Consider the following 12079-nt stretch of genomic DNA (forward strand, 5'->3'; position numbering starts at 1 on the left):
CATAAGATCTGAACACATCCTTTCCTAGTGCTCGCAGAATTCAGTCCGTGTTTGCGCTCTCTTAAACACGGAAGGAACTTCACAACGCATCCAGTCCGTTGGCGGCAATGGCGATAGTAACCAAAATCTCTTCAGTATTATTGGATGCTTCGTCCCTTTGCACCTAAGTACAGCAGCAAAGCAACTGCAGCGAAGCAACCTTCTTTTAAAGCTGTGTTCCCCAGACCCAGCACGCGCATCATTGTAGTTCGGTTCAAGGATGCTTCGCCCCCTTGCCCTTATGCATCGCAAAGAAACCTCAGTGTTTCTCCTCTTCATATCTCGTCCCCGCAAAAACGGCTCTCTCGAATGCTGGCACGCCATTTTTATTTTCGATGTTGTTGTTCGTAATGGTTCCCCTCTTGGTACCTAGGTGCTGCAGAGAAGCCACCATGGCAGGTGACTGCCATTACATTTTAGCTCTTCTTGAGTGCCCTTACGTTCGGCCCTCTTGTACGTTTGCACATGCGCAGTTGATCAATATACGTGTTATACAGCCACAACGTGTCAATATTTTATATGCAGCAGCTGGGAAGTCTTGTTATCCGGGAAAGTATTAACCGGGAGAAACACAGTGTAACTCTATGGAATATGTCCACAATTTTGAGCATATGAACTGGGAACGTATCAACGAGATTTTACTGTAACTATGAGAGAGAACAAAATATTCTCTCCTTGACAGGTATAAGACAGGTATAAAGCACTACACACACAAAAAAAAAGCAGACAAGTCCCGTGTTGTGGTCATTGTAATGTGAGATGGTTTATTGTTGAAAGCAATGCTCTCCACTCGTGCCACCACGCACTGCAGACCCACACAAGCATGTACAAAAGTGTGTATATGAAAACAGGCAAATAAGGAAAAAAAAAATTGGCGTGAGCAATCAACCACTGTACAAAACAATGATGAGTGACAATCATAACTCAACATGGGTGTCCCGCATTTTGCCTGCAAGAGAACAAAACATGCAAGGTTCAGTATGAGCGCAGGTCTTCCTAATCCACACAGAGCAGAAAAAAAAATGCACAAAGTTCTTGTATCAGCATTCACAGAAGATAAATGAGTTTGAATACCATGAACTATTATTAATTTAAAAAAAAAGGGCACGAAAATTATAACCAATTTTTTTTAGGTGGGGGGAGAGAAGAATAACAGCCATGCCTCACATAACTGGGTTTCAGGCCAGCTTCGAGAAGAACACCATGATATGGTACTTATTTCACACAATGGCCAACACACTTTTCAGTAGCCTTGATCAGGTAACCTCGGACAGTACTGTCAACTTGTTGCTTTCAGAAAATCAATAAGAGCTGTATTAAATATTAAGTGACTACATCAGTAAACTAGATAACTGATATCTCAAGTGAAGCAAGTTCAAATTAATAAGGGTATTGAGCATTTTGACAACACCAGAAATTTCAGTATCAGTGATGTGTGGTGAGGACATGCGTTGCACAGACACCATGACACTGGCTCAAATAGAAGCTCACAATGTCACCGGTATATGGAAAAAGACATGGTGAAATTCAAAATTTTTTTCTTAAGCCAATTTTTCTCAATAATAATATTATTTCAGTTTACGACCTTTTAATCATTCAAACCATTTTCAGGGTCCCACCAAGCCTGAAAATCGATTGCCGACTGTAAAAGCAACAAGTCAACCTAGTCGCTTGTTTTACAAAGCCCCTAATTTGAATACTATCAACATCTGATGCACAGGAAAGCAATCAGCTCAAGAATGCCACAGTGCTACTGTATGAATGAAAAAATGAAAAAGCCAGTACTCACCATCATCCAGCTTCACATCCTTTTTACTGTCGTCTTCGGCTGCGTCTAGCCTGAGAGCGCCACTCTCGTAGCGCTCCATGAACTGCTTCAGCTCTTCATCATAATCCTTCCACTCGCTGATAATGCGAGCTGCGCTCACTAGCTTGGGCTCCTTGGTCTTCGGGTTGTTGCACTGCGAGGAAAGCACGAAAATGTAGCCCAGAGGAGTCGGGCACACAAAATAAAGGCAGACTGCCCATATGGAAACCTTAGCTAAATTCTCAGTGACAATATTATCAGAGGCAGGTGATGGTAAATTTAAGGGGAAAAAAAATGTGAAGTGCCAGCTCAGTTGACAAGCATAGTCATGTGATGGCAAAGCAGAAAGCTGCAGTTTATGACTGGCCCCAAGTGAATGCATTTTATAGCAAAACGCAGCTCACTTGAAGGTTATGGAGCATATGGCATCAGGGAATAAGAAAAATCATATACTGTCAGTGTAGCACCAAACATAAATAAAGACTGGCTGCAAGGCAAAACTGACTAAAAGTTTCACATATCAGCTCAGTTTATGTCAATGTCTAGAGTACTGCTTGAGGATGCTCAACTAGAGCACCACAGCACTTACCAGTGGCAGTTCACACCTGTCTCTATCATTAGGTGGGCTGAGTCATCAGCATATCCTTACTGTTCTACCACAGTGCTGCTTTGAGGAGAACAGTGTGCTTGAAAATTGCCATCGTTGTGAAGGTACAACCCGAAAGCAATCTTCAAGAGGAGTAGTACTTCCCAGCTGTTACTGATGCTCTGAAAGCGATCCATCGGTGCTACAACAGCCTCTGATACAAAGTTGCTGTCGAGCGCATCATCCTATCTCACATGGATTCTGTCTCGCAAGCGCATTTCTGACAACTCTGCTCAGCTTTGCTCGTGCGATAGCCAAGGGGCCCAGAAGCTTGCAATTTTGACCGAAAAAACTCAACCGCAATGTTGCACCACAGCCAAGCAAAAAATGCAAGGCTCAAATCAACTGGAAGTGAAGTGCGCTACAGGCATCTGACTTGAAAATTGAAGTCTACTTAGATTAGTGTCACTGGTTGGGTGGTGATTTCTCAGTTTGGCAACAACAGCGTGCTGTGCACTTTTTGTGCCCCAGTATGTAATCTTTAACTGCCACCGAGGAGACTAATGTTCAAACCTCCGTCACAAAAACTTCAATGCCTTTTTCTTGCTTTTATTTTTCAGCGCCCTCTTTTGCACAGACTTCAAAAACGAGCTGGAAAACATTTTAATTACTGTGATTTGGAGATAACGAGCATAAGCTAGCATTTCTCCAGAATTACTAGTCTACAGTCGACGACCGAAAATTCGGACGCCTGATTTTTCGGACATGCTTGATTATTCGGACTTTCTCGCGGCACCGCGACATGGCCCATAGAGCCAATGTGTAAGAGCGCTTGAAATTTCGGACGCACCGCAACTGACCACTCGATTTTTTGGGCCGCCAGTACCCAAGCCGCCATATAATGTGTACAGTGGAACCTCATTAATTCAGACTGCAGGAGATACAGTATAATCTCGTTACTACGAACCTCACATTAACGAATTTTTCATATTAACGAACTTTTTCAAAATCCCCGCCAAAATATCTATATTTTCAATGTAAAAATATTTCACTACTACGAATTTCAAAATACCGAACATTTCAGAATAACGAGCATAATTTATTTGCCCACCTATTATAAATGCACCTCATTATTACGAACTTACCCCGGAGAAGTGAGCCGACTCCCCGAGAGGCACACGCTAACTCTGCTAATCGCCAAGGGCAGGCATCCGATACAATCCAGTCCAATCCGAAGCCGCCTCGCAACCGGAAGTTGGCTCGTCTCTCCTCCTCCGTTTTTTTTTTCTCCCACGGTGTGCCACGGCCGGTCTCGACGCGCGCACTCTCTCCTCTCTCCTTAAGAGAGAGCGAGAGAGCGCGCGCGTCGAGACCGGCCGTGGATGTGCATGTGACTAGACTACCTCCGCGCTTTTCTTTTTTTGTGTGCGGCCGCCGCGAACGCGAGGCCTAGTCGTTTCTCGCCGCTGCGTGTTGACTGTGCTGACGATGAATTCTGCGGGCGCCAGCGTCAAGATGAAGCGACGGCAGTTCACGCTTAAGGAAACACATCGTTTCGGAAGCGCCTAGTGCAGCGCTGTTAAACCTTCGGCTCGGACTCCCGACAGCCATAAATGTCCGCCAGGCTGCCGAAATGGTAACTGGGGTGTGGTGGAACGTAAAGGCCTCGACCATCAACAACTGCTGGAGGAAAGCTGGCCTGGTGAAATCGCCGCTTCACACAGAAGACTGCGATGACGCTGATAGCACGGATGACGACAGCGCAAAAAAGGTGCGGACTGAAGTCACTGCGAAACTCTCTGTAGACTCTTCTGTAACTTTTGCCGACTACGCCGAGTCGGAAAATGCTGCCCTTGACTGTAGAAGACATCGTGAGGAGCGTTCGCGAGTATGGAGAGCGCGGCGAAGAAAATGAACTGGACGACGATGCCGACTCGCCGCCTGCAGACCAAGCGGCCGAACCTGTGTCTAGTGCGGAGGTTCTTGCATCCATAGGCAAACTTCGCACATTCATCGGACGTTGTAGCGATGTGCCTGATTCTGTGCTCCAAAAAGTTGACGTTGAAGAGTTCGTCCTGGGGCGCCTGTGTCGCACCCGCCAGAATCACGGATTTCTTCAAATAAATGAGCGCTGAACCTCTCGTTTGCGTTCCTGTTTGAAAATTACATAGCTTATCATGTGCCCTTCCTGAAGGTACAGAATTTTCATTGTCCAGTAATACTACTACCTTTTTTCGCGAGTCTTTCGTTATTACGATATTTCAAAATAACGAACGATTATTCGCGGCCCCGCGAAGTTCGTTGTATCGAGATTTCACTGTATCGAAAACTTGATCAAACAAAACGAAATTCAAGCTTAAAGGGAGCCTCTTGCGACGCTGAAATTCTGCGCGAGTCGGCACATTGCGCTCGCGTGTTTTCGAATTCGTACTGTCCTTGAATGTCTTCCGCCGCACGAACTTGAACCGTAGTCTGAGTTCACGGAACTCATCTGTGCCGAGTCTTTAGTCCCGAACACGGAACGCAAATACGATCGCGGAGGCTACGCGCACGCCGTGGCCTCCGCGATCGAAGCGCGCTTCGGGCGCGCTGCCGGATCTTATCGCGGCCGTGATCTGCTCCGGCGCTGCGCCGTTCGCGGAGGCCACGCACGCGCACCGGAGCTTCCAAGTGCCGTCTATGGATGGCGCCGTGATCATTATCATCAACATTTTTCTCGGTCGCGATTTTCCACTGTTCACATCAGCATCAGTATCGCCAGCAGCCTTTCGTGGCGTGTCAGCATGCGTGTTAGCGTGTTCGCCGTGATAGTGGCTTTCGCGTGCTGCCGCCGAGCTTCACAGTTTTAGCGCGATGGGCAAGCACCTTAAGCTACACGGCTGGGAGTTAGCTCTCGAACGCGGTCGGTAAGCGTGCGGCGGGCGGGAAATTCGACGTGGCCGAGAAGTGCGTCCGATGATGGTGTAACCAAAAGAGAAACACAAGCTGCAAAAAGCGCGCTTTCCGAGTCAAGTCGTGCAAGTTTCCTGAACTGGAAGAAGAGCTGCTCCTCTATGTGATGGAATTTCGGAACAACGGCTACGCGTTGACAGCGGACATGCTGCGCGGCTTCTTTTGGCATGAGCGTGCACCAGAGCGCAGCACCAGCTCAGGAGTCTAAATACTTCGCGAGTGACGATTGAACATAGAATAAATGTCGCTCATTCCCTGGTTGGTGTGTTTTTACTTAAAAAAAATTTTTTTTTCGCATATCGCGTGTATGGGCAGCACCCCGAAAATTGCCCCTCGAATCTGGAAAAAAAAAAGTGCGGCCCTTATACGCATTTATACGGTATTTCGCGTGGCGAAATATAGTCATGAGGAGCTTTAGAATGTGTGCAATACAATTGGCCGCTTTCTCCGGCATAGTGGTAATAAGTTCGTGATTTTTTCTGTGAAATTTGATTTTCCGGACTGCCCGATTTTTCGGTCGTTTTCGCGGTCCCTAGAGAGTCCAAAAAATCGGTCGTCGACTGTAGTTAGTTAAATGTGTACCGAGTCTGCAACGGCACACAAAACATCTACTGTTCTAGCATTGCCTCAGCACTCCATTGAGCAAACTCTGAAGATCAGAAAAGGAAAAGGCTCCCTTTAAGACGAACTTGAAGAGACTATGAAAACTTGTTTGTCTTATTAGAAGTGCTCCCCCCAAAAAATATACATGAGCATGCTAAGTGAGTCACACTATTTGTTACATGAGAACAGCAAATAAAATTACCTTGCTGCTATAAGATAACAGCAAAGAGAACATTATATATGAAGCGAGCTGAAGAGTAAGGGCTTTATCAAAAAGCTCAGAGCTCCTACTTGAAAACAGCATTGGTACAGTTTTTTTTTCTTTCCTGCTTCTTGTTTTCCCAACAGCTTCAAGAGCACCAAAGGTGCCCAGCTCGCTAGTCCTGTTGTACATGCTCTGGAAGCTTCGACCTTCTTTCTCTCTCTCTCTCTTACCCCACTCCTTCTGCAGCGCAGCTGTTATCATGTATACGAGCAGATGCATCTCACGTCTTTCTGTACACTGCAGGCAACGCAGACTCGGCACTAATTTGTGGTCATGTCAGATGTCTGTCTCAAGTAAACTTGTGGTAGACGCCGCGTCAGCCTAAAATTTGACTTCCAACTAATTGTGTAAGCATCAGGTCGACTAGAAGGTGTGCGCTGCACCTATGCACCTTTTTGTCCGCTGGAGTCAACACGCGGCATGTGACGCAAGTGTGACGCTGAAGTCTGACTATGCTGCGGTGCGCGCAGGCCAGTGCATGGGTACCTTCACACACCCGCAAGAATGCTCGCCTGCACCTTTGCACAAAAGCGTGGAGAAGCTACCTTGAAGGCGTGAACTAAAAGTGTGGGCAAGCTCTCTTGTGGGGTACGTTTTCGGGACTGCAAATGCACGTGAAAAACTCTTGCTAGCATGCACAAGTAAGCTTTATGAGGCTCTGAATTGATTATAATTTCAGTGAAGACGACCAATTAAGCTATTCACCATTGGCTATTAGGCTGCTAGCTAGATAGAATGAATGAACTGTGAAAAGTTAGACTGGGTTAGCGCAGTACCAGGAGAAAAAGGAAAATGGATGGGTCCCAAAACTTCCTCAAAAAAAGGCAGAGCTAGAAGCTAGAAGAGCTCACCAAGTCGATGGTCTTGGCTTGGGCCTTGGACTCATCATCACACCAGGTTTCACACCAGAGCCACTCTTGGGGCAAAGATTTGATGGCCACTTGATGAATCATGTTGTTTGGCAGGTCCTGCAAGCAACAATGACAGCTTAGCCCAGACCTTTCTGCATAGATTTGATGCCAGGAAAAAAGAAAAGAAACTACAACGAAAGAATACAAATAAATAATACTGCTATTACCCAGGCTTTTTTTTATAATCCAAGCAACACACTTTGCTAGCATATCTGTGCAATGGACTAAATTCTCTGGCATATCTCCCATGTGCAACTCTCTTCAAAAACAGTGTGCTTATTCGCTTCCCCAACCAGTTGCACTGGCCAAGTGAATCTTTCCACAGTGATCTGGTTTAAAAGACGAAGCTTTAGAAGGCCACAAAACTGTGTGTGCTGACAAAACACCAAATTAACTACGCTTTGGAGGCAAAGAAGAGCCAAACTTCAGAGGGGATGAGAACTGAAGGCAGAAACAATACTACTTGGCTCTGTGATCTTTTTCTTTGAAACATAGGCCACAAAGGCACGTTGGTTCAAGCTGAATACAAGTGGACATAGCGAATGCACTGTGGTCTTTGACTTGGCGAACTGCCTTTAAGAGACACGTACTGATGCATACATGAGTAAAATTATGAATTAGGCAATTATGCAAAGTTATAAGCTATCGCGGTCTACTCTTAAAGCCGAATGTTAAGCATCTCAAAGTTTTGTAGAAGGCGTCTTGCCGCTCCGGCGCCGATGTGCGCTTCCCTGGCTTCCGAACACGTATTTCCATTCTGCAGCGCGCCGAAACTGTGTTCATCACAAGCTGCTTGCCTTTGTGCCGTCACAAAGCGACGCCACATGCATAGCAGCTCCAGCACTACTGAGTCGTACACTGAGAGAAGCCACGGGAGACACTTACTGTTAAGGAGCAGTTCTGCTCCTGCTCCTGACAGCGTGCACGAAATAAAGCATTTGATAGAACTGCGAAAGATCACAATTTGACGTCATGCAGTTTTAAGTTTAAAAGGAGATGATGACTGCCCAGACTTTCACTAAACAAATTTTACAGGGTTCTCCCACACCCATGAAGTCCAAATTAACGAAGTTTTACTGTACTACTGCTAATGCAGATTTGTTGCATCGCATCATGTTTGCTCATTTTTTAATGCACTAGTGAGAAGTCTGTGCCAAGACACAACATATAAACATACACAAAAGTGTGCAGGATATGCATTTGGGGAAAAGAATTTATGGGCAGATTGCATTCTTCTAGCAGATGAAGCACGCACATGCCTCCTCATGCTTCTATGCACATCAATGATCTGCTTGAGCTTGATAAATTTTTTTCTGCAAATTCGCGTCCCACACACAAACTTCTGTCCATGACTGTACAGCCGGCCAAATCTTTAGCTGGCGTGCGCGACGGCCGCTTTTTCTGCGCTCCTGTGCTTTGTGACGAAGCAAACCTGGGGGGGTTTAGTGAGCCCCTGCTTAGATTTAAAATCTTAGCAAGTTTGCGCCGTCATAAGCTGCGGGAGCATGGAAAACGCGGCCGTCACGCACGCCTTTAAAGATTTGATCGGCTGTATACCTTGTTTTGTAATGCTGTAAGTGTTATTTGTATTGCTAAAAAGCAATTCATGAGACAAAGCCAATGAGGTTGCTCATCTTGCAATTTTTCTCACATGTACAGTTGATAAAAAAGGTTACCTGCCCAGAGTACTTTCCGTTTTAACAAAGCATTGCAAAGACAGTGCAAAATGCTCCACTGCACAAAGTGATTAAGAAGCACATGCAAGCCGTGTGCACACCTGGTCAAGGTTGGACAAGCTGTTGGGGTCCTGACTGAGACCTTGGTACTGGCCACGCAGCCGGTCGCCAGCAGCTATCCTCCGGAACTTCTTCAGGTCCACCACATAGAGGGCACTGCCAATATCAGCATGGAAACAACACTCACACAGGACTCCGAAAAAGAAAAGAAAATACTGACATTTCTTTATAGGCATGCACACAGCGTACTAACTGTACACCCCAAAAATGATCCCAGTCCTTAAAAAGTTAAGAGCACTGCGCACTTCTCCAAAAGCAAACATGGGCTCACCTAATGTGGTATTTGCGGCCTCCCAGGTGGCTGTTCCAGTATCCAGATTTCCAAAACCTTGGGGAAGAATAGGCAAAAAAAGACAACAAAATAAGGGTCATGTGCCACACAACAAGAGAGCACGCACAATGTCTATGCTTAACAAGAGAGCTTTGTGGAGGCCTAGAATAGACAAAACACAGAACTGCAACTGCCCCCTCCTCCCAGCTTCCCCTCCCTCCCTCTCTCCCTCCCCCGCACATACACACACAGGCAAAGTTGTACGCCCAAACAGGCAAACGCAGTGTGCCTGTGCCATAACCAAGTTCTTTTACTGGAATCACCGCATTATTCAATGTTTGTCAGATGAGCCCAACAGAAGTGTGAATGTTTCCGGCCAGATAATCTGAGACCCAAAGGAAGCAGCAGCCCCTTTCTAGTAGTTCGAAGAGTGAACCACTGGAATTTCTGCAGCTCCACTCAGTGGAAGAAAACAGGATTACAAATGCTATGCCCCTCACACCGACTACGCCAGATGACTCGGCCCATTTGACTTAGGACACGGTGGCAACAGCGACAAAGCAGACACCCGGTCAGCAAGGTGATGGTGACCCCCACCTAAGAAGAAGAAAACAGGCAACAACAAAGGGGCTGAACATACTACCATGCTCAGTGTGAGCTTCAACACAGGGGATGTGGCACGACGTAGTTCTTGAAACAGTGCCAGCCCAGCACAGCTAGAAAGTTGTGGACTTAGCTGTTGACACAAAGAACGATGAATACTCAACTCAACGTTTGTGTAGTTAGGGTGCTCTGGATATGAGCGCATTATTTTACTATAAAGTGGAATCCTCGGCTGGTTCACTCTGAATGTGTAGCAATTAGTTTTAAGTGCAAGAGTACGCACACAATGAAGTGGCGATGGACTCTGCCCTCAAACAACTTCAAACTCTGTGCACCTTTTACAGCATAATGTTTTGTTTTTGCCACTACAAGGCGTGTGGCAATCATCGACCTTCTCTATAGAGGCACTGTGACATTTTTTTTTTTTTGACTAATTCATCATCATCATCAGCCTGACTACGCCCACTTCAGGGCAAAGGCTTCTCCCATGCCTCTCCAGTTAACCCTCTCCTTTGCCAGCTGCGCCCACCGTGTTTCTGCAGACTTCTTAATCTCGTCCGCCCACCTAACTTTCTGTTGTCCCCTGCTACGTTTGCTTTCTCTTGGAATCCACTCCGTTACCCTTAACCCTTTCGCTGTCGGGTGTTTTTGCCCGTGACGCACCCCCAGTGTCGCACGCTTCCCGGATGATGGTCCCGCTGTTTCAACGTCAGAATCTGACGATGCGGAACTCGCCCCTTCCTCGGATGAGACGCTGTGTAATAAAGATGAGAGAGGGAGATGGAAAAAGGCTAAAACAAAGTTAGAGGAGCTTTATGTTTGCTGCTGCCAGCCGCAAGCGAGGGTGCGACGAGAGAGCGAAAGTAGCGATCGGGTCATGTGTCGGTTTCTTTGACTCTCGGAGTGGCAACGGCGCGCGCCCTTGAACTTGAAGCACCGTAGCTCGCACGCCGACAGAAGAAAAATAAAAACCTGAAAAACAGCGGCAGATGGCAGAACAATCCTTGGACCCATAACCACACGCGCGCGCGTCATGATCCGGCGAACGCGGAGCGACCGCGCCACTCAGCAAAGAGAGAGGGGTGGGATGGCAGTCGCTCCGTACTCTTCAATACACGTACCAAAACAGTAAGGGGCGAAAATACGAACTTGTAGAAAGATTCAACAGATGGCGCGGCTAGTCCAAGAGCGACAGCTTTGCGCTCAAGCGCGAAATTTTGAACGCACGATAGAGAATGTACCGGTACGTCAGTGACACTGTGGGGGGGAAGCGCGAAAACGTACCGGTACGTCCGTGACAGTGAAAGGGTTAAGGGCCAGCGGTTATCTTGCCTTCACATTACATGCCCTACCCAAGCCCATTTCTTCCTCTTGATTGCGACTAGGACGTCATTAATGCGCATTTGTTCCCTCACCCACTCCGCCCGCTTCCGATCTCTTAACGTTACACCTATCATTTTTCTTTCCATAGCTCGCTGCGTTGTCCTTATCTTAAGCTTACCCCTCTTTGTTAGCCTCCACGTTTCTGCCCTGTAGGCGAGTACCGGTAAGATACAGCTGCAGCTGTTGTAGACTTTTCTCTTGAGGGGTATTGGTATTTACTAATCATTGCAGCCTAAAAAAGCTCCTGATGCTTTGCTGGGAGCAATGCAAAAAAAGAAATCGGAAAATGGCATGCACAAGCAAAAGTTACACCTCTTAGTTACACCTCTTACAGCAAAACTTCACTAATTGAAACTGTAGGAAACAGCAAAAAAAAAACCACTAAAACCACCTGAAGATCAAATTATCGAATAGGTGTCAAATAACTGCCAAAATCTGCTTGTATTATAGTAACTTATAGGCAAAGAACTTGCCAAACAATTATCTGCTTTTGAGATGAAGGCTCCACAGCAACGACAAATTGTTGGAATTCAGTCAAAGGCTCTACTGTGTGCACCTAATAAACTGGTGTGAGCCCAGCAGAGAATGAATTAATGTGCGCCTGATGCCATGGGCTTACATGGATGTAAGCTGGGATCACACCAGCAGTTCAAGTTACTGTGATCTCGGAATAGGGGTTGAAGTTATGGGGTTATACTACACAATCAGATGCAATGATTGCAAAAAACAGTCACACTTTACTCGCCCATTTCATGGGCCACCAGATAAAATGGGGCATCAACAATAAGTACCATGTCTTGGACACAGGCAGCGAAAGCTTGACATATGTCAAGCTTTTAAAGGCAACCAACATCTCAGGCTAC

At 46.4% G+C, this 12079-nt stretch overlaps 1 protein-coding gene across 1 annotated transcript in view; it reads right to left on the bottom strand.

Annotated features, from left to right (window-relative positions):
* Nucleotides 1–777: 777 nt before the first annotated feature.
* Nucleotides 778–12079, bottom strand: part of Uggt (UDP-glucose-glycoprotein glucosyltransferase) — a 159105-nt gene continuing 147803 nt past the window's right edge. Inside the window, exons 40-44 of the mRNA XM_089546007.1 lie at nucleotides 9231–9287; nucleotides 8941–9055; nucleotides 7104–7220; nucleotides 1829–2000; nucleotides 778–988 (exon numbers count right to left, since the gene is read on the bottom strand). Of these exons, the coding sequence (XP_089402133.1) occupies nucleotides 957–988; nucleotides 1829–2000; nucleotides 7104–7220; nucleotides 8941–9055; nucleotides 9231–9287 (493 nt within the window). The 3' untranslated portion in view covers nucleotides 778–956. The remainder of the gene's footprint in view (nucleotides 989–1828; nucleotides 2001–7103; nucleotides 7221–8940; nucleotides 9056–9230; nucleotides 9288–12079) is intronic.

This window comes from Amblyomma mixtum, chromosome 5, assembly GCF_055824585.1.
Source record: "Amblyomma mixtum isolate Tamu chromosome 5, ASM5582458v1, whole genome shotgun sequence".
NCBI classification, from domain to species: Eukaryota; Metazoa; Arthropoda; class Arachnida; order Ixodida; family Ixodidae; genus Amblyomma; species Amblyomma mixtum.